At 38.9% G+C, this 22,917-nt stretch overlaps 4 protein-coding genes across 4 annotated transcripts; 2 read left to right on the top strand and 2 right to left on the bottom strand.

Moving 5' to 3' along the window:
- Positions 1–327: 327 nt before the first annotated feature.
- On the bottom strand, positions 328–3,825 carry LOC113751428 (phosphatidylinositol transfer protein 3-like). Its single transcript, XM_027295442.1, has 6 exons — positions 3,136–3,825; positions 2,317–2,569; positions 2,033–2,069; positions 1,703–1,808; positions 1,461–1,571; positions 328–883 (listed from the first exon to the last, which is right to left on the bottom strand). Exons 1-6 carry the CDS (start codon positions 3,367–3,369, stop codon positions 767–769), a joined length of 858 nt encoding a protein of 285 aa, XP_027151243.1. The 5' UTR covers positions 3,370–3,825; the 3' UTR covers positions 328–766.
- A 5,505-nt stretch (positions 3,826–9,330) lies between these two features.
- On the top strand, positions 9,331–13,851 carry LOC113751427 (transaldolase). The gene is made up of 7 exons (XM_027295441.1): positions 9,331–9,719; positions 11,163–11,334; positions 11,518–11,567; positions 11,882–12,182; positions 12,699–12,887; positions 12,979–13,161; positions 13,335–13,851. Exons 1-7 carry the CDS (start codon positions 9,526–9,528, stop codon positions 13,578–13,580), a joined length of 1,335 nt encoding a protein of 444 aa, XP_027151242.1. The 5' UTR covers positions 9,331–9,525; the 3' UTR covers positions 13,581–13,851.
- Positions 13,852–14,222: 371 nt separating this feature from the next.
- Positions 14,223–18,091, top strand: LOC113751429 (peptidyl-prolyl cis-trans isomerase FKBP19, chloroplastic). Its single transcript, XM_027295444.1, has 10 exons — positions 14,223–14,419; positions 14,547–14,637; positions 14,974–15,123; positions 15,619–15,704; positions 15,787–15,837; positions 16,171–16,251; positions 16,354–16,398; positions 16,525–16,580; positions 17,590–17,665; positions 17,740–18,091. Exons 1-10 carry the CDS (start codon positions 14,339–14,341, stop codon positions 17,833–17,835), a joined length of 813 nt encoding a protein of 270 aa, XP_027151245.1. The 5' UTR covers positions 14,223–14,338; the 3' UTR covers positions 17,836–18,091.
- Positions 18,092–18,384: 293 nt separating this feature from the next.
- On the bottom strand, positions 18,385–21,775 carry LOC113751503 (sterol 14-demethylase). Its single transcript, XM_027295534.1, has 2 exons — positions 20,952–21,775; positions 18,385–19,710 (listed from the first exon to the last, which is right to left on the bottom strand). The coding sequence occupies exons 1-2, from the start codon at positions 21,426–21,428 to the stop codon at positions 18,712–18,714; spliced, it is 1,476 nt and encodes a 491-aa protein (XP_027151335.1). The 5' UTR covers positions 21,429–21,775; the 3' UTR covers positions 18,385–18,711.
- Between the last annotated feature and the right edge of the window lie 1,142 nt (positions 21,776–22,917).

Raw genomic sequence — 22,917 nt, 5'->3', positions numbered from 1 at the left:
AGAGAGGGACGAGCGGCCACAGCAGGTTAGGCAAGTATGCTTGAACAAACCTGTGTAAATTTTATCGAATTAAAAGTAATAGCTTCTGCGTTTGTTTGTTCAAAAGAAAAGATGAATGACGGCCAAAAGTGTGGGTAATACAGCTCTTGTGAAACAAAAGCAAGCGTTAGCTTTGTACTACCTTTTTGTACCATAGCTTAGAGCTCCTGCGATACAAAGGAAGTGTCCCGTCGTACCACCTTTTTGCATCACCAGCGAAGGTTCTCAGGCTGAATGAATTTACATTGCGGACTTTAAGAGAGCACTATTCATCCAGTTACACAGATATGCAGTAAAGGCATTTATTTAGCACCGACTTGGCGTCACAAGTGACAATACAACAGGACCAGATGGGATAACACCTTGAAGAAAACGATCACAAAAGTTGCTATTGAGTGTTATTATAATTGAAATAAATGGGTACATATTGAAGTTCAAAAGCCGAGATCAGCTGCTGGTTAAGCAAATCGTATACGTATTACTATAATGACAACAGACATCCCTTCGTGGTTCTGTAAAATTATACCGGTGCCTACTAAAAGAATAATGGTGCAGTAAAAGATGTTCCGACACAAACCAATTTATCTATATGCTGACGATGCCATAGGACTGAAGTTTTGCTCCCGGGGAACAGGTAGATGAGATTTCTGCACCTCCAACAAGTGAAGCTAATTAAGCAGAGGGGAGTTGGAAAACAGACTAGGTAAAGATCATCGGATATCTGCATTCAGCAACCCTGAATTGCAACTAGTGGTAGTTTGCCTCCGTATGTCTCCGGAAGTTGACTCTCATCAATGTCACGTTGCAAGGTTGATCCTAGTTTTTTGTCCTCAACGAATACAATCTACAGATGTGTGGATCAGAAACAGAGTTAAGCTATCAATGACCAGAAAAATTAATCCACAGCCGATGATAATATATCCTGAGATATTATGGTTATGCACGTTGACAAGTTTTTCTCCCAAGGATCGGCACCTCAGTATGCTAATCATGGAACTAAACTAGGGAAAATGGAAAACAATAATCAAGCACAGGACTTGGAAATGCAAAAGAAATTTAATTATCCTCTACATATTCAAGAAGACCACAAGCTTTTATTTAGTTAGTTATTTTTTAAAATTTTAGTTTAAGGGTCTAATTTTCGCTACAATCATGATCTCCCTTCTGTAATTTGGGGCTCTTTTCTTTGTAGTGGTGTTTGTAGTGGGATATCCGATATTGACTTGCCACCAAACTGTCAGCACATCCAACCTCAAATTACTCAAGCTATAAATCGAGATGGAGGAATCAGGATAATATGGTTGTATCTAATAGCAATTAATGGTGGAATCAGCATTCCCAATTCCTTCCTCCTACCAACCTGTCCCACATGCCAAATCTCAAAAGAAAAACAGGAGGACAGGATGAGAAAAAACCAGTACCTTCTTCTTTGTTTTACTGTCAATAAATGGGTAGACAACCTTCCATGCAGTCATGAAGATGTAAGGCACATGGACTATGAATAGCTTGCCTAGCCTCTCTGGATAGCAATCCTGAAATTCGGGATGAGCAACAATAAATTTTTGAGCTATTTATATTGTTCATGGTATACATATCACAGTATTAAAAAAAATGATTGATATGCCAAATTGATTTGTTATTTGATCATAAGCTAAATGTTAACCTGCAGAATGGATAAAGCTGCTACGTAACCACGAACATCACTATTCGTATACCCCCATCCTTCAAGGTCAGCAATGCAAACAAACTTCTCCTGTCCACTTGGCATTCTGCCGTTTTCAAGCATAACCAAGAAAAAGTCAATTGCAAGAAAGTTAAGATAATAACAACATCTTCAGTTCTTCACCTTAGAAGTTGTTTGTGTCACACAGAGAGAGAGAGAGCATTGAACTGATTGAAATCCTTTAATATTTATGCCACTAATTCATTTTCCACAGAAGCAATGGTATCGTGACTACAGGCATGAAAATTTCTATTAGCTGAAGTGTATTACCTAGCACATATTTTGTCAAGGCTGAAAGTAACAAAACCTGTGAAAAATGAGAGAGAAAATTTAGCAGAACATTGATAATCCCTAAAATATATATGCAGCATGGTATATTAGATGCCTAAGTGATGGGCAATGAAGAGAAAGATGGTTGGCCTCGGAATCAAACTCAATTTAGTTAGTAAATGGAGACGTTCATTCAGGCAAGGAGTAAAAGAGAATGTTGCGGCCGAAAACATTACAAACTTGCCAAATCGAACCATGAATCTAGGTTCTTGGTTAGTGCATACGTTTGAACTCTTCAAGGTTCTTGGGTTTATGACGTCCACCAAAGACCACCACAATGGGACGCCCCAACTTATCATGTCCTTGCATGAACAATTTCTCATGAGCAAGCTCATTTGGAATTTCTGATGGAGATATGGAGCCATTTGGAACAAATTCTTTTCTCCAGCTCAAGTACTTGAGAAATAAAGCTGAGGCCTTGTCAATGTCGAGATCACGGGCTCTGAGAAATCTCCTGATCATAAAGTCATCCACGTCCTGCAAAGGGAATTCGAGAGTAGTTGTGAATGATCTGTAAACCAGGCAGACGCTAAGTTGGAGCAGAAAAAAAAGAACATGTATGGGATATGCATCACCATATTTACCACGAAGACATCCATTTACTAGTTTAAGTTTCTTCTTTGCATAAGATGGGCGCATGTATTGGCATTTTCATTTCAGCCAAGAGTCAGCGAAAGTGCAACGCTATATCCATCTATGTTTGGATCACTAATTTTGGTGCAGTCAGTTAACCTTTAACTCGATTGATGAGGTACTCAAGTAAACCTTCACTTCACATGGGAGTTAAAAAAAAAAAAAAAAGATATGAACGTTGTATACTTTAGATTTGTAAAGTTTTAGCTCAAAACAAGCACTCAAATCCCCCATTTCCCGCGAACTCCACGAGCTGTCTTCGTTTTGGTTGAGTGGAGTAAAAATGATGGGGAACGTCGTCAATTCTTGGAATTAAGCAAACGTAAAAGGTGAATGAAATGAGATGAAAAAGAGGAGGGGGAGGTGACTACGGCACTACCCCATTATACAAGAGAAGAAAGAGATTTGACCTTGGAAGAGGGATCCTGCCTTTGGACCAGGTCTCTCATGACCTTGATTTTAGTCCTCTCGATCTCGTCCAGTTTGGAGGTATCTTGCTGATCTTTTTCTTCTTCTTGCACCTGATGCTCTAGAGGTGCCAGTTCCTCCCTCTCAGTCTCAGTCTCTTTTTCCTCTTCCGATGATGATGAAGACGACGACCAGATAGAAGAAAATCGGAATTTCTGGCGTAGATAGGAACTCATGTTTTTCGATGACTCTCTCTCCCAGCTCTATTATTGGACCCCAAAATTTAGAGAGAAAATCAGGAGGAAAAGTTCAGCAGCTGCTTCTATTATTATTCTTGTTGCTGATGCTGTTTTTTTTTTTTTTTTTTGGGGGGGTCCGAGGGAGCTGGGAGAAGCTTAACAGTTAGAATTGAATGCTGGTGGGCTACTGTTGGGTAGGAATAAATAGTCCTGTGAGTGGTGATGACTAATGGCGGGCCGTTAATGAATGGAAAAACACAAAGTAGGTAGCATGAGGAAGAGGGAAAGATAAGGGAAAGATAGAGAGACACAGAGGTCTTTTAATTTTTGTGGGGATGACAAAAGCGACAAATGGTGGAATCGTCCCGTCAAAAAAGCCTGGTCAATGTTGGAAACTTCCATCCTCTTCCCCTTTCTGGCTTTCTTTCCCATTTCCTCCTCCTCCACCACCTGCCCCTGCAGTCAGTCAGGAGCATGTACTACCGTACCACTGGAAGCAACTATAAGGCTAGCATACGACTATTTTACTTGTCTCTCAGTTCTTCCCACCCCCCGCCGCCTTTTGCCACTTTTTTCTCTGCCCTAGGCTTTATTCTACGGCTACCACTTGAATAAACCTATAGAAATGGAAATTCTCAGAGAAAAGAAAACTTTACCAACAAGAACAATAATAATACTAATAATAGTAGTAATAAATAAAAGAAAATAAATTTGTCAACGGGCCGAATTCGGATCGAAATTAAAAAATTCGAATCCAACCCGCTTTTATATATAATAGATTCGGGTCTGACCCATATACCCGACGGATCTTGACCTTAAAGTTTCGAAATTTGGTCCGACGGATCTCGAGTCAGATCCCAGATCTACCCGGAAAGAAGAGGCTCAAATTTAAAAATTTCAAAATTAAATCGTACATAACTTGCAATGGTCAATTCAAAATTAATCACAAATCAATCTACAAAGTCATTACTAAATTGTTAATTTTGTAAAATAATATATTTAGAAATATTTATATTTTATAATTATTAATATATTCTTCAGGTCCGGGTCAGATACGAATCGAAATCACATATTCTGTATCCGATTCATTTTTTATTAGAATAAATGGGTTCAGCTCCAAGTGTCGGAATTATTTTTCAACCCAAGTTTGAAAAATTTTATCCATCGAATTCGGGTCCAAATATGACCTGTTGACACCGGTAATCCAAACAAAACCTAAGTTTCTTTCTTCGCTTGCTGTCGATAGCAGTGAAATCCTATATATATATATATATACACACATACATATAAAGGAGTTGTTGTGTGGCTGTTGGATAATTTTCATCTAACCATTTTGAGGGGTACATTAGGCATTTCAGTACCAGTGCACAAGTCATTAATGTTAGGGTACTAGCATTCTCAGTGTATTGGTATGTACATTACCCAGCCTACCCTTAGTGGCTTGATGCTTTCACCTGTGTTTTCAAACTCGGACCGGACTGGCCGGTCCGACCGATTGAACCGGGAATCGGTCAAGTGTTCGGTCCGAGTTGGTCATCAAAACCGGGAGATTCAAAACCCGGTCAACTCCGGTCAAAACCAGGGTTTGACCGGTACAGAACTGGAAAAATCGGTCCAACAGGATATTTTGTAAAAAAAGTTCAAACTTTTTTAATATTATGTTTTGGCCCCCTAAATTGTGAAAACTTATTAATATACCTCAAATATTTCATACTTTATAAATATTGTCCTAAAATTTGATGTTATTTTTCAATTAAATCCATAATTTTAATTCTAAACTTGTTAATGTTTATTAAATAATATAAATTGTTACTTGATTGTTCTAATTTCTTTGTATTTTCTTGTTAAATATATTTGAAACATCAAATATATATGAATATACCTTTATTAATATCAATATGTTATTGGATATTTTATATACAATAATTTAATTTTTAAATAATTTTTATTTATGACGTCATCCGGTTCGACCCCTATCGACCCCCGGTCGAATCCATTGACTACTGACCCCTGACCTCGACCGAGTCGATATCCAGTCCGGTTCTGAAAACATAGGCTTTCACTACCGATGCTTAGTTGTTTCAGCTTGACTGTGCTAAACAAAATTATCTCAACAGCCTGCTATAGTTGACATTTGAATGTCCATGGATGACACGCTCAAGACAGTGAGGGAAAAATGATAGCAAAGCTGAAACAAGCCGTTATCCCAACGGATGCTCTGTTCTTTTAGCTTTACTCTTCCTACAGCTATGGCGGTTACGCTGGTCCAAACACCTATTACACTACCTCTCAACTGCCTGAAGATGTCTTTTACAACTACTACAAGCATGGTTATGAGCGTAGCAGCCAAGATTATGCTTATTTTATTTATTACAGTACTTTTCAATCTAGGCATTCGCCCACTTCCAGTAGCCGGGCTGGCTAGGTTTTTAGCATGGTTTTGAGGGGTACGCTTCATGGTTGTTCTATTATACAATTGGTTATCCTCAAGATGAAGAAAGGCCAATTCAGTGCTGCAATAAGAGTGTTCAATTATGTTCTTGGAAACATTGACCCCATTCGAATTTACGAGAATAATGATTGGGAATTGAAATAACTTCAAGGTTCATGTCATGAAAATTTTGAAAAAAGAAAAAGCCCTCATTTCAAAGCCAGACCATTTCATAGTCCAAAAGTTCCTTTTCTGAGTCATTGATGGCTCGCCTAAAGGAAGGCAGAGGGTGATGCTTACACTACCGATGTGTAGCTTACTATCTGTTGTTCCAGCTTTATTCTTCTAATCAGTCCTTGCCATTGATGTGTCATTACTGCAAACCATCATTGAGAAGAACATTAACTCAAACCTTTTTGTGCAAACATAATTGCTAGCTTTTTGGCTTCTGAATTTTCCACAAATGAGTTCAGCTGATGTGATGAATTGGGACATTACAGTGAGCAATTATTGCTCTTTACTACAATACTAATGGTTGGAAAATCCGGGACTTTTGGATGGCATGCCTGAACAAAAACTGAAAGCCTTTCGCTTTTCTAGAGCATTTGTTGATCAGTTTTTTTCCTAACCTGCAATAATACAGGCTATTAACACACATAACGGTTGCATGACTTGCTTAAACTCTATATTACCAAGGTGGTCCCTAAAGAGGTAAGGTCCCTTCCACTGTATTTTTCAGGTAGATCCTATATGTGTGTATATCGGATTTCTGAATAAAACAATCACAATCTTTTACAGTTTACAAGCTCTAATTATATTTGTAACTGGCAGCAATTGAGGTACAATTGTGAGGCAAAGGATTTGTCCAGCTCCCGCTTTCTGATCAAGGTACTTTCCAAACTAATTATTCGAATTAATGAATGTATATCGATGTGTATATGTTGATGTACTAGAATTGCAATTGTTTTTGAATAACACAATCCCTGTGTTTAATATCCTCATCTTCACTCATTTCTAATGTCCTTAAAAAATCCCGTACAACGGTAAAATAAAAACAAAATGACTTTGGAACTTTTATTAAAAATGCAATAATCCTATGACCTTAATCAGTTTATCAAAAACAATAAACTATATTATAGCAATTATTACAACTACATCACTATTAATTGCATGTTCCGCTTACAAGCTACATCCCTCACACAAGTTACAACCTCACGAAGATGAAGAAGATTGTCCAATAGCTTCGACACTGTTACTTTTTAAGCTTGGTGTACATTGCATCCATGATGACGGTTTGGGCTTCCCAACGGTCAACCTTGTGGACTTCTCTATGGCATGGTGTCCTATATATATATATATATATATATATATATATGTAAAAAGGAGTTTATAGATGACTGTTGGGAATAATTTAGGTAGAAAAAAATCAAATACAAGTTATTAATCCAAATGTATAACATTGTAATATGTAATTGAGTACGGTTTAACTATTGTGTCATCTTATATGCAATTGATTTGTATTTCACATGATTATCAAACTTTAAAGTGTTGTTTAAATCACTTATAAGTAATTGTAATGCTTTTCATCTTCTTCTATAGTTACTAGATAGTTTTTATAGATATAATAAGAGAAGGTGTTAATGCTAAAGATAATTGGGTTAGGAAGCTCTTAATAATAAAGATGTTTGGTTCTGGTTCATATTTTCAATCTGTTACAAGTATAATTGCAGTGCTCTTTAGCTTTCTGACAATAATATAAGCTTTTTATATTGAAGAATGTTGCTTCCAGTGCTTGTACTCCATATTTTGTTGTGAGTGTTTGGACAGGTATGCTCATTTGCTTTATTTCTTTCTGCAATTTTGAATGTTTAGTTGATACAATAAAAACTGTGAGTTTTCTACAGAAGTATTTTTTCAGTAGTTATTATATAATATATGAAAATTTCATTACGGAATACATGATACATACCTATAAATACTAATAGGAACCTTCCTGCATTTTCTAATTATATTTTCAAAATTTGATGTTTGTGGCTGTAGGTGGTCAAATTGTGAGCAAAGATTATCTTTTGACTACAAATTTATGATCAAAGTAGGATCTAAATCTGACCTTATAGTTTACATGTTAATTGTTGATTGGATATGGCCATAATTGTGTTATAATGGTATAGTAACAAAGACAATGATGTCTTTGTTGTGGTTATTATTTATAATGGTATGGTGTGATTATCTACGATAATCTTATTCCTTTTGCTTATGAATTTATCTTTCTTTACAAATTAGTTGATTTGACCAATTTACTTATAATTTCATGCGCTTCGACTGATTCAATTAAACTTATTACCATTCAATTCTAATTGTATTATATTTTTTTAATAAATTTATTTCAATAAATATTTCATCACACAGGTTAAAATTCCTGCACTTAGCGTGGGCTTCCCCCAGTACTATAGTATAAGATAAGGTGATTTGTGTGAATTGTGGTGAGCAACAAGATTGTTGCAGTAGCAATAGTAGCAGTCGTTTCGCAGACGGAAGCCCAATTGGCAAGAGCCCAGCACCACACCGAATACTTCTTTATGGGCTTGGCCTGCGGACTCCTCATCCACTCACATACTATGACAAAATGAGCTTGGCAGTCGGCACGCCACCCTACTTAATTAATTCGTTTTATGCCACCAACACAGCACTCGAATAGAAGCGCGCACGCGACTCACCCACGTCAAGCCTTTTTTTGTTTATTATTATTATTATTATTATATATATATTTGGATTACAGTAAGCCTTTCTTATCTTTTGGGATAAAAATCCATTCATGTTCAAACTCCAAAGGTTTGATAAAACAGTTTTGAAATAACCATTCAAACTCGATTACTGAATGAACTTTCGATTAAAACGATTTGAGAATGAATATAATATTATTTTTATTGAGAGGGGGCAAAGTGTTATTAACCCTTTTACTTATTGGTTGCCTACATTGATATACCTCACCTGCTCACCAACCCCCCACCAACATTTTCAACAAAAAGAAAAAAAACCCCACCAACATTTCCCTTGGCGACTTTGTAACCAGACAATAATGCCTTGTTTATGAATGCTATTACTGTACTAAATGGATTCGGATCTTAAATGGCATTGAATTTTCTAGATAAAATTTGCTCCTAAAATTAAGTGATAAATGATTCACTTATCACTCTGGATGTGATATGCATTTAAGTGTATTAAATATAGTACTTAATAATTCAATAATTTAATAAATTTAGATTTCAATTTTAATCAAACGTACGCTGCTAATTCGTTTTTGATACTAGTATTAGTACTGCTAATATAATATATACAAGTGTCTCTACATATGGGGGCTGGCTCAGGCTGGCTGTCTGTCAAGTTTGCTGGCCGTCAATTGCTAATCCTAATCCCAATCATTAAGCTTGAATTTGCTGCAGAATTATCTTTTTTATGGTCCTTTTCTTTTAATTTGTTGGGGAATCCATCTTAGTATTGTGAATTGTTGGGGATACCACTAATAACCAAATAGCCACCAGAAGACAAAAGCACCACAGCGGCCTTCCTCCTCCGCGTGTTTGTTTTGGCCGCAGCGGATCAAAACAAGTAGTCCTCCTCCGGTCTCCCCCTACTCCTACTTAGGCGGCTATCAAATTTACCAATATCATCCTGAAAACTCATACACACACAGTCCACCTAAATCCTTCAGATTCTTATTGATGGCTTCCATTTCCAAGCTTTCAACGCCACCCACCGCTTCTCATTTCTCAACATCCTCTCCTTCTCAGCCATCTCCAACAATCCGATCCTTGTGCCTTTTTCTTCCCAACAATACCAATACCAACGCTCTTTGCCTTTCCTCCTCCAAACTATCCGTCCGTCCCACCCGCCCTATCATCACTCCTTCCTTGCTGTACGTCTTCTTCTACTTCCTCTTATTATACACACACACACACGTATATTGTCAACTAGTACCTTTTCTTTTCTCTTTTTCGCGTTTTTTTTTCTTTTATTTTTCTTCTCTATTTCTGCTAGATATTATGATTCCTCATCATATCTGCTTCATATTGGACTAGCAATTTTTTATGCTTTTGTGTTTTCCTTCAATCAATTATTGTAATACCAGGATGGGTCTGTACACCCCAATCCCGACAGCGTCTTGATTTTTCTTTGTTTTCTAGGTTCTCTCCTGATCCATTCAACGCCCTTTCTCTGATTCATGACCATGATGCTGTTAATTTTTCTAGTATTTCCATTACATTTCTCAAGCTTCTTGTTTGATTTTTTTTTCTCCCGATCACTCTGGTCCAGTCCAGATTCTTTCTCTGGTTCTTAGTAAAGTATAAAAAGTTATTGCTCTTAATATAAAGTCTTCTGATCTTCTTCTTCTTCTCCCTTCCAAAAAGCTCCATCTTTTTTTTGCTTCCTAATATTTAAACACGTGTTCACAAATTATTTCCGTTTTAGCACTGCAGCACCTCTTAAAGGTGCCATCTTGTCTACTTAGGAAGGATAGAGAATCAGATTTATCAAATTCCTGCCAAGTACAATAGACGATGAAAGATCTATCAGATTTCTCATGTAGCAGCACTTCCTAAATGAGATTATCATATAGTACTACTTTCTTAGTGTTTTTAGAACTTCTTGTTGTCCGTCAATGTGAAATATCCTGATACAGCGTTTTTTTGATTGGCAACCTTCATTTGAACTTGCTCTTCTTTTAAATAAAATTGTCAAGCTGTTCAATGTTTTTTAGCATTGGTATTATTTTCTGAGTATTAGCATTAGTATCTTTTTTTTTTCCTGACAAACCTGTCCTTTCCAGATTCCCAAATACTACCATCACCACAACAATGTCTGCTTATTTTCACAAGCTTATTAATTTTTATGAGTCACTTTATTGTTCTTGTTCTCTTCTTAACAATGTTTAAGTAGATCCTTGATTCTTGAACCTATTTTTGGTTTTCCAATGATTTTAGCGTGAGAAGACCTGTCCTTAATGTATTTGACCTTTTAGTGGTTGACACTTGAGCAATAAAAGTTCCAGGAGGTTGGTGATTTTTAGGGGTTTGCTTTCTTTAAAATCCCCTCCTCCAAATGAAAGGGAGAAAAAAGTTTCAAGGATGAATTGCAGAATGGAAAAGATAGGGTGTCAGCTAGCCAAGCCCATATCAGTTTTGGGTCTGGTGCATTAGCTTGTGGGTATTGTGCTATGCTACTGATTCCATTAGATAATAATAGCATACCCATGCACATTTAAGCTTACTATTGTACGCTATTCTCTTTGTTGGTGAACTTCTATTGCTCCTGCAATTTGTACTTATTTTTGTGGTGTTTACGATAAGTTTGTTAACAGTGTCAGGTGCTCCCAAACTGATGGAAACGGGAGTCATGTCAAGAGAACGACACTTCATGACCTTTATGAGAAGCAAGGGCAAAGTCCTTGGTACGATAACTTGTGCCGTCCTGTAACAGATCTGCTCCCACTGATTGAAAGTGGTGTCAGGGGCGTGACCAGTAATCCAGCGGTAAATTACCCATATGTGTATCTTCTTTACCAAATCGTATGTTCGTAATTCTAGTGTTTCTGCCATCAGGAAGAAACAGTGGTGGAGAATTACCTGATTTAAAAGCAAAAAAAAAAAAAAAATGGTGTTGATCTTCCCAGCAGGTTTCATTTACCTAATTATTTGCTGATATCTTGATTGCAGATCTTTCAGAAGGCTATATCAACTTCAAATGCCTATAATGAACAATTCAGGTAAAACTTTTCACTTCCCCTTCCAACTAATTAATCACCATTTACCCATGCTTTTGGTGCTATTTACTTCTATTCTGTGTTATCTCAGCAACGGTCAGTTAAACTTCTCTCTCTCTCTCCCCTTTGTTCTCTAATGGTTCTTTTGTACGGGGATGGGGACCGGGGAGTTTAGTAGCTAATAGTTTTTGGTGTTTGTAGCAAACCTTCGTGAAGTTGGGAATTGCTTGATTCTTATGTTGCATATTACTGACGTTAACTAGGCTTAATCTTTCTGTTCTAATATCCTAAGATCAAATACACAAATACTTTTGCAGGGAACTTGTGCAAGCTGGAAAAGACATTGAAAGTGCATATTGGGAACTTGTTGTGAAGGATATACAGGATGCATGCAAACTCTTTGAGCCAATTTATGATGAAACTGATGGTGGTGATGGGTATGTGTCTGTCGAAGTGTCACCCGGACTTGCTGATGATACTCAGGGGACTATAGAAGCTGCAAAGTGGCTTCATAAAAAGGTTCAGCGCCCTAATGTTTACATCAAGATTCCTGCTACAGCTCCATGCATTCCTTCAATCAAGGAAGTGATTGCATCAGGAATTAGTGTGAATGTTACGGTAGGTTGATTTTTTATCAGGTATCCGTTGGTAATAAGAAATAATATGCTAATGTAACATGTTTATTGAGTTTGCATGAGGTCCTCATATATGGTAATGTACCGTTTTAAAGTTCTTATTGGCTTCCAACAATGGTGGGAAGAACCTGCACTGGCATCATTTAGTTTATCTTGTCCACCTTTGTAGTTATTATTACTGAGTGGTGAGATTCCATTTTTTGAGCTTGAGGATTGGTTTGACTTCTGTAAAGCTTGAAGTTACAATAGGAGGCCAGAGACAGTATAATCTAGTTCTGGGAAGTGTACTCCCCTAAGATGATCCCTAATTAAATTGTTGCCCTATGAGGAGGCTGATAGAAAAGAAGCCTGAGTTGATGGAGAGCCCCTGACCATATGAACATTATCTTTAAGGAAGAAAAGTGAAGAACTTTTGCTTGTGTTACTTACTATACTTAGTTGTGCTAAGAAATTCTTTTGGGTTGTTGACATTTTTTTTTTTTGGTTTTTGGACAAACAGCTCATATTCTCTCTTGCTAGATATGAAGGAGTTATTGATGCTTACCTGGATGGCCTAGAGGCCTCTGGACTATCTGATCTCTCTCGAGTTACAAGTGTTGCTTCTTTCTTTGTTAGTCGAGTAGACACCCTTGTTGACAAGATGCTTGAGAAAATTGGAACTCCTGAAGCTCTTGATCTCCGTGGGAAGGTAATTATATAGGAACTTCTAGATTTTGCAAATTCTTCTGGGTTATGCTGCAACTTGTGGAATCTGTGCTATTGACTAACACCCGTTACAGGCTGCAAATGCTCAAGCAGCTCTTGCCTACCAGGTCTACCAGAAAAAGTTCTCTGGTCCAAGATGGGAGGCTTTGGTGAAGAAAGGTGCCAAGAAGCAAAGGCTGCTGTGGGCTTCAACCAGTGTGAAGAATCCGGCATACCCTGATACTTTATACGTGGCACCTCTCATTGGACCTGACACGGTAAGTTAAATTCTTATCACACGTTGTACCTTGTCCTTTCTGGTATTTGTGGACCAAGGGAAAGCTTTTGAAGTGGGAATTTGTGATCTAATTGTGTCCAAGTCTTGTGGATGAGATTATGTCAATCCATTTGTAAAGATAGTGTGGGTTTATTAACCATTTTGACAACATAGGTATCCACCATGCCGGATCAAGCTCTTCAAGCATTCATTGACCATGGTACCGTCGGAAGGACGATTGACGCAAATGTGTCCGAAGCAGAGGGTATTTATAGTGCCTTGGAGAAGTTGGGAATCGAGTGGAGCTATGTGGGTTCTCAACTTGAGCTCGAGGGAGTGGATTCTTTTAAGAAGAGCTTTGACAGCTTGCTTGACAGTCTGCAAGAGAAGGCAAATTCTCTGAATCTAGTGAGCCTGTAAGCGTTGTGCGATGTTGAATTTCAATTACGCTGGAACAATGAAGGAACAAAATTAAATAAAGGGGGTGCTGTAAAGTCGAACAAATGTTTGATGTGTGCGGTGTAACTTGTAAGAGGAGGTTGTTGTGTTGAGCTGTGATATGGTCGTGCTACTTTGTAATATGGACATTTTTTTTGTACTAGTGTGCTACTTTGTTATATCCCCGGACGGGGTTCGTTATCGAGTGGCTTTTCTTTCTTTGGCCAATGCTCTGCGGGAAGGAGTTCCAACAGTTCTGTCAGAGGGTAATTGTTGACTGTCCTGCGATGCTTGTTTTCTCGTCGTGAAGGCGGAAGAGAGGGTGGCGTCTTGTACCGAGTTTCGTTCTTATGAAATGAACTTCGTGGGATTCTAATCACAGCTTCTAAAGAGAGATAAATTAATGTTCATTTTAGTTGTCTAGCTTGTCAGGTTTAGTTAATGAAATGAAATATTACTAGTAGTAATAGAAATCAGAATGGAAACGGACGACAGATAGTAAAGGTCCGACTGCAGTTGCAACATCCGGACTCAAATAATGTGAACCATACGATAAAAGGTCGGGGGTACAATGGTGAAATTTGGTACGAGTGGATGCTACAAAAGCTGAGGTCGCAAAGCGTCTCCTCTCCTCCTAACTCCTAAGTAGTTCTACAATTAAAAAATAGAATAGAATAGAAACTGCTTTTCCTTTCTTCCCGTCTTCGGAGAAATTGTAGCAATCAGAGGTGAATAGGGAAATGGCATGCATTTCTGCCGTCATTTCTGTTTCAAGTGTTAACGTTGGTGCTTCAGCATCTCCATCACCATCCTCGTCCTGGGTACGTAAAGCTAAGCTGTCTGCATTCTTCTTCTGGTTTCTTGCGGTTTCACTTAATCGTACAAATTGCTTTCCATCCAAATGAAAGAATCTAAATTCCAATGGGATCAAATATTTTTACATTCCAGTGGCGGCACTGGCACACGCCCAAGCTTCAGAGCATCACAACGCCCCTTCCCAGTCCCAGACCCGCTGACGCCCATCCCCAACCTGCAGCAGGTTATTTCCGCACCGTCCCTTTCTAACTGTTATTTTTCGTTGTTCTGCTTAATCGATGCAATACTTCCACTGCTTGTCGATCTTACCTTTGACAAACTTAAATGAGCTGATGAAAACAGACTGATCAAGTGCATTCAAAAAGAGAGGAAAACAATAAGGAATTCAACATTGGAGGCATCTTACCTTAATAATCTGTTTCTTCTTCTTCTTCAAAGGAATTATTTTTTGGCTCCTTCTGCTTCATTTGTTTCTCATTTTGCAATCTTTTTTGAGTACGAGGCCTACGTTACTAAACAGTCTCTTCTCTATCCTTGATGATTTCATGTGTACCACTAGGGTTTTCACTTGCTGAAGATGAAACTCCAAGGCCAGCCTTTTCTCCTCTTGTCCATCGGCGGAAAGTTGTCCTGTCTTCTGTTGGACTGTTGATGGCGTCCACTTATTTCAATGGAGCCGCCTCTGCCCTGTCTTCTCGATTCGCTGACAGTAAATCCCTCCCTCCACCGTGCCTCAACTTGCCCTTTTTCTTTCTAGTTTCTGTTTCATGCAAACACATGATGGTGATTGACTCGAATCATTATTTTTTACCCGCAATTGTTTGTTTTCCCCAGGTTAATCGAAAGCCTGCTCTAGAGCTACTCTTTTAGCTGCCTTGATAACCTGTATCTTGCAATTTCTTATCGATGAATTTGTTTCTTTTCACGTTCATTTCCGAAGCCGCTAAGTTGAGCTTCCAATCAATTACATGTTCTAATGCCCCTGCATTGCCTTGATAATGACCGTATTATTCACCCTTATTATCATCTGCATCATCTGAATGTGTGACTATTTCAAACCATGAATGTGTTTTGTTTCCTCATTTCCTTTATCCTTTTCTAGGCTATTCAGGTCCTTTTCATTCTTTCCATAATCATCTGATTGATATGTGCATCCTCTTGTAGATCTGAAGACTAATCATCAGCTCACTGTTTGAGCATACAGTGCCAGCATTGAGGGGAAAGGACTACGGCAAGACAAAGATGCGGTATCCTGACTATATTGAAACAGAATCAGGTCTACAGTACAAGGTCATCCCATGCGACATACTTTCTTTTCTTTCTTCTTCCGTGCTCACCTTGGTTTTTAACTCTGAACTGACAAACATTACAGGACCTGAGAGTAGGAAGCGGGCCGACACCAAAGATAGGAGAGACAGTTGTGGTAAGCCAATTATATCTAAAATTTTTAAGGAGAATAAGCATATAACCATCTAAGCTCAATCAAATTACGTTGAGGACTCTTCAAAATGAAAGCTTTGTTGAAGATAACTCTTCAAGCCTGTAACTGTTCTTTTCCTTAAAAGACATAATTGAAACTGAATTTTTCTGACTGTTGTATCTCTTTCATTTTAATCTTGAGGATATTCTGTTGTCATAAGCGATAGAATATTCTGTTGTCATGAGATAATGCAAAATTTGTAGTCTTGTTGTCGCTCATTTGACACTTCAAGTTCTGAGAAATGTTGATAGTTCTTTATCATTGAATATCTTGTAGGTTGACTGGGATGGTTACACTATTGGATATTACGGTCGCATATTTGAAGCTCGCAACAAAACGAAGGGTGGTTCGTTCGAGGTATAAATATATACCCATTATAGAAGAATAGGTCATGTTTGTTCTCTAAAACATGCAAGTTTTTGTCTGATACATCATCTGTTACTTTCAATCAATATGCAGGGGGGTGATAAGGAGTTCTACAAATTTAAAATTGGATCTGAAGAGGTAAAAGTCTTTTGCCTGCAAAAAGATTGAGACAAAGAATTGCTAAGTGTGTGCTTCTTTTTGGCATGTAAGGTTTAGTTGAACAGAGACTCCTGATTGTACTGTTGGTTATTTGGAAAATATTAGGTCATACCTGCATTTCAGGAAGCTGTTTCAGGCATGGCACTTGGTGGTGTCAGAAGGTATTATATTTTTCAACTGTACTAAATAGATTTGTCTTCTTGTTCCGTATGACACAATCATGATTAACTCTATCCGCTCTCCCTGTAAGAAGAGGGAAAGAGTAGAAATATAAACTGCTTATTGAAGAACCTACTGCCTTCCATGTGAACTATAGGTTATGGCAGCTTTTGAATGCTTGAGTCGGCGTACTCAAAAAGTTCAGATACAAAGGAATATGAGAGGCTATTAACTGTATAGGTTAGAGTGCATGCACATTCAGCATTACTTTGAAGGGAGAATCGGACTAGTTTTGGCATCAACAACTATAACCATCAGAACTTATGATTGCATGTGCAACTCAATGTTAGTTCTAGACATGGTGTAAAATAATTTAGTATTTGCTATACTATGACGAAAATGATCTCATCGATATTTTTTTCTAGTCCTTTCTTTTCACACCCTCTTGCACTCTTATTATAGTGCTAATAGTCTGTTGAGCAACTGTCTACTTATTAGAAATTTTAAAGATTACTTTTTTATTGTTTTCTGAAATTTTGGTTCCTAAGGCATATGCTTGAATGGATGAATATCTTCTTCCGTGTACACGGAAGCTAGGCAGCAAAACCAGAGATGTAATTGTGGGAGGCTTTATCCCATAACATGCTCACTTAAGCTAGTATTGCACCTTCACATGGTGGCCATCAAAACACAGCTTTTATGTACATTATGGATAGAACTTCCTACCTTCCTTCTCAGTATGTACTGGATGGAGCTGTTCAAGCTGCTTCCTTGTTGGATCAGTTCCATAGACAAGGAGTCAATTTCCCAAAAAAAAAATGTCACCTTCCTTGGGCAAAACTGGCATCTGTTTTTGGATGTCATATCTCGAAACTCCTCCAGTGTGCATGAAACTGGAATTTTCTTGTAAGACTATTATATCCAACTGGATTGGAGAATCAGTTCAGCTGATTTGATTTGCCTAGAGATTCGCCATGTTTTCTCAACTTTTTCTTCCTCTCATTGATGCAGGATTATTGTTCCCCCAGAACTGGGATATCCTGACAATGACTTCAACAAGAAGGGTCCTAGGCCAACAACATTTTCGGTATGGCAATTACTTTTGCAATTGTGCATGTACATGTCTTCTACGAATGATTTGCCTTGCTGTAATGTGTATAGGGGCAGAGAGCCTTGGATTTTGTGCTGAGAAACCAGGGGTTGATAGACAAAACTCTTTTGTTTGATATTGAGCTATTGAAGATCGTCCCTACTTGAGGCCTTCCCTAATTGAAGAATGTATGAAATATATTGTCAGATTTGTTCACATACAACAGTACCAAAAGGCGTTTCTTATACAACGATGTAGAGATGTAGACGACACTAGTAGGGTTGCTATATTGTATTTCAAGTTGTGTACGACACCCTCTAAAAATCAACAAGCAGAAAAATTGTAGAAACGCTTTCAACACTCCACAGAGAGAAGCTTTGGCTTGCTTACCATGAAGTTTTTTGAATGCGCAAGTTTGCTTTAGTCTGTCCCATATTTGCTTTGATGTACATCTTAAAATAGAAGAAGAAACTACATCTAACTCAAGCGTAACATGAAGTGCCATGTGAAAATCTTGCGTAATGACGAGAATGTTTACAAAATTTTCTTTCCCATTATTCCAACGATGAAGCTGTTTTATTACTATCAGAACCATATGCAGTGTTAATGCACCAAATGGCAGTGTCAACAACCTATATAGGCCCGTGATAGGGTCTGGTTAATGCCCCGTGCATTGAGAAATATCCAAAAAATTTAGCCGTAACAGAAGAACCTCGTCCAGATTATTCAAGTTATTGCTATTAGAACTGGATTAATAGAATCATTTCACCACTAATAAAGATACAAAACATTCAGGAGAAAACCTTGTCCAGCAGCAGAAATGCGATCCTGCATTGATTACAGATATCAGGAGGACACAAGACAGAGAAGTTTAATGTCTCCAGAAAACAATGATAGACTCATGACTGCCACTTTCTTCGAAAGACCTAAGATGGTGAGTCATTGAAGGAGTGAAACAAGCTTTCAAACCATTTCAGCTAAAGGGAAAACTGGCAGCCTAAGAAGAGCTTAACACAAAGCAAATTTGAGCAGAAAGTGTTCACTTAATCCACTGGAATCTGTCGGCGCTTGTACCGTACCATGACTTTGCCTTTCACACCCACAACCATGGCATTCCAGTCTATCTCCGGAAAAGGTGAGATCAATTCCAATTCAAAGTTTCTCAACAAGTGGCTCCAGATTGCTTTTATTTGTAAATATGCAAATGGCTCTCCTAGACATCCATGCCTGCCACCACCGAAAGATATATAAGAGAATGCTCCTGCCACCTTGTCTTCATCTCTTCCTGGAGCAAATCTGTCAGGGTCATAAGTGTCAGGATCTTTGTAAACATGTGGGAGGCGATTGGCGAAAGCAGGAGATGTGGCAACTATATGGCCCTTGGGAATATCATACTCTTTTCCATCCTTGGTAGTGACACTGAAATCAGTGTGCGAGCTGCGTAGCAGCATTACCAAAGGAGGGTGGAGTCTTAGAGCTTCTTTTACGCAATGGTAGAGGACTTCCATGTCAGATAAGATGTCATGATCAACCTTATCTCCATGCTTCTTCATCAGATTCTTCTGCTCATCCAAGACTTGCGACATGTATTTCTTGTTGCAGAGGAGGTAAGCCCCAGTCCAAGTGGAGGTGATGGAACTGGTGTGCTGGCCTGCAAAAAGGGCAGCAATGAGCAGGCCAGTGACCTCAGCTTCAGTTGTTGGGCGTCCATCTTTGTATTTGGAGTCCATAAAGCACTGTAACATATCATTCTGTGTCTTCCCACTTTGTCTACGAGAAGCAATTATGCTGGCAAAGATTGCTGCAAGCTTCTTGCGAGCCTTGTCACGACGGTGATGGGCAGGTATTGGCAGATATGGATAGATGACACTGATGGGGAGCATACCGTTGTCGAGGTCATGGAAGAGAGCAGAGACATCATCAAATAGCTTGTTGCGTACCTCTTCTCCCAAAAGGCATCTACTTGCAGTCAGAATAATTAGGTGCTCCAGTTCATATTTCAAGTCCACTTTGCCGCTGTCTCCCCATTTTGAGAAATAATCCTTCACAGACCAAGAAAAAGAACAAGGAAAAGGTCAGAGCCTGGTAGCAAAGTATGTGAGGCACTACTTTTTGACGAAGTTGTTTTGTAAATCAAAACACACTAGCACCTGATTTGGTTCCTTTTTTTTTTAAATTTATTTTGGGGTCAAATAATTTGGGTCATCTGAATAACTCTATATCAGGGAACGGGGCAAAATAGCATACAAAGGAAGTCTCTTTTGTGTCATGTTTAGAATCTTTTAGACTCTTGCAAGTTGTCCAATAAATTTACACACAGAGGATGGAACCTTCAATTAAGACAGGAGAGGGTCAAGAGCATGTTAATGGGCAGAAAAGACAGGCACTTGACCAAACAGAGGGAAGTAGAGCTTGATATATATTCAGGTTCAACTTCAATCATGGTTTTGCTTCTTGAAATGATAATGTAATCCTCCATTATTAATCTCCAGTGCATAATGAAATGAACAATGCGACAGTGGAATAATTTTACTCACGCTGAGTATAAAGCATAATGCATAAGTAAGAAATACATACTACTGCCATTATTTTTTTAAAAAAATAAATAAATAAATACTCCATTAGTAGAAAAGAAGCGTGGAAGGACAAAAGAGCAAATTTAGAGTACTCAATGCACTAAACTACACAGGACCATGCGTTCTAGTACGAGTTACCTATCTGGGGAGGCCTCCTTCCTAATGTTAGAGAATTCTGCATTTAGATTGAGATTAAGGAAAGATGAGATGCCAGAAGCTTCTTGTTTCGGAAGCAGCATTTTTAGTTTAAGGCCTTTTGCCTACTAAATGATAGGACACGACAGGACACAGATTTAAACACCCCCCGAGGGACAAGTGCGCATGAGCAGTGATGAAGCTACTGCTCCTCTCCCCTCAGTTCCCAGTTCCCACTCCCCACCACAACCGACATTAACGAATGAATAGGGATGCTAGAGAAGTTCTAACACTAGCACAGTAGCACTAGCAGATTTCCCCCACCCCAATGAAAATGTCTGCAGATTTACTGTTAATTAATACCCCTAATAGAAGGACGGTACCAACCCAAGCAGCGGCCTTACACCCCAACAGCCCCGCGTGGGAGGGGGGGGGGGGGGAAGGAAAAGCAAAAGAAAATCTTCAAAAAAAAAAAATCCCATCTTTCCTGGTGAACATCTCAGTTAAGTACTAGTCCAGAAATAAAAGGGGGGCAGGATGGAAAATAAGAAAGGAAAAAATAAAATAAAAACCTGAGTTTCGAAAACCATCTGATCCACATAGCCCTTCAACTTGGTGACTCTGAGGGACTCGGTGAAGAACCTGAACTGCTCTTGCCTGATGGAATAGTCGACATCGAATACAACGCCGGGCCCAAAAGTAGGGACGTTGAACTGGTAGACCTCCTGCTGGCTGAGATCGGATTCGGGGGCCTTGAAGAAATGGGCAGAAACCTCGGGGCCGATGAAGAAAGTGATGTTCTTGCTGAGAAGTTTGAGGGTAAAGACGCTGCCGAGCTTAGGGTATTCCTCCCTGAGCAAGTCCACGGGTCCCCTCAAGAAGCGGAAGAGGCCTCCAAAGAGGGGCCAGCCCTTGACGGCGGGGGGAAGGCGTTTGTTGGATCTGGGGACTATCAATGCGGATACGAGTTTTGCGACCAACAGGGTGGCCAGCAGCAGGAGTCCCACATTCAGGAATTTGCTGCCCTGTTCCATCATCATCCCCTCCATTTTTTATTTTTTTTGGGGAGAACAGTGAGAGAGAGAGAGAGTCTATAATCAAATCCTCAGCAAAGAGAAAGAAAACCCAACCAACGACACAACCCGAAGAAAAGAAAAAAGGGTTAAGGCAAAAACAAAGGAAACAATCTGAGAGAGTGAATGGTGGTTTCAAAATACTCCTCCCTAGAAATTCCTCAAGTTGGAGGAGAAGAACAGCAAACTTACTGATACCAGTGCTAGCAGTAGAAGTGGAGCGAAGGAGTGGCGAGGCAGTGAGGTGATGACTGATGAGTTGCGTGGGATTAAAGAGATTTCTAACCAGTACTACTGCTGCTGCTGTCTGCTGTGCTGGACTGTCATCAGATTCAAGATTTTGCGACTCAGTAGTAAATTTGGCTACGACTAATTCTACTACTACTGGTGACTCGACTGCTACCTACTGCTCGACATCCTTTATTTGTAGTAGTAGCCCGGCCCGCCATGCTCAACATGCGTTCTTTATCTATGGGCCGCTGCAGTACCATACCACTAGTACTGGGCTCATAAAATAATATTTAAGCTTTTAAAAAATTGAAGATGTACTGCAAATCAAGCACGCCCAAGTAGAGTAGAAACATCTCAGACAAACTTGGTCCAGATCCAGACTAATGTCAACAAATTCAAATCTGAATCCAGACTACTACTGTTATTGATTTGTCAATACTGTGAGTGGTTTCTTTTTCTTTTTTTTTATTGCGTATCGAGTCGGATGATCCACTGTCAATTTGTCACGGGCTGCGGTTTGGCTGGCGCAATTTGGAGAAATATATATATGTATATATATTATTAATAACACAAGAACAGGAGGAGCTGCTTAATAAAAAGCGCTCCAATTTTTTTTGATTATTTAGAGAAGAATAGGAAAGAAAACATATGCATGTAATGTTGTGAAGCAGTGTTGGCCCAATTGTCCAACCTGGAAGGCCTGCTACCGCTACACTTTGAAGCCCAAAGAGTTTCAATATGTCTCGCTTTGGGCAGGCCCGAAAGTTGCAATGGGTCGCCGCTCACTCATCCGTGTTTGCTTGTTCTTGACGACAAACGTCGACTAGAATTCGGTCCGTCTGTTGTCTTTCAACAGAAGAAATCAGAATTAAATCATTAATCCTTAATCCCAAATAAAACTCAAAAATCGACAACTCTTGAGAACTAATAATCTAACTCCAAACGCCCCCAATGATCCGGTCCGTCTGTTGTCTAAACGAGTAATTTTCATGCATTCATTCATTCATTCATTTATCAGTCTGTCGTGTACATGCACGAACACTTTGGCAATAGCAAACTAGGCAGTGGGGTAATGCATTTAATGCCGTCGCTGCTTAATACTAGTAGTAGTTGTAGTTGATCGTGGTGGTGGGTAGAAAGAAACTTTTATTGCACGTAGTAACTTTCTTTCATTTAATGGTAGATGTTAAATATATGCGGATTCGGTTGCCCATCAAATTTAGCTGCAGCAATC

Source organism: Coffea eugenioides, chromosome 11 (assembly GCF_003713205.1).
Source record: "Coffea eugenioides isolate CCC68of chromosome 11, Ceug_1.0, whole genome shotgun sequence".
Taxonomy (NCBI): Eukaryota; Viridiplantae; Streptophyta; class Magnoliopsida; order Gentianales; family Rubiaceae; genus Coffea; species Coffea eugenioides.
Note: the sequence above shows the minus strand (reverse complement) of the source record. Positions and strands in the feature narration are given on the sequence as shown.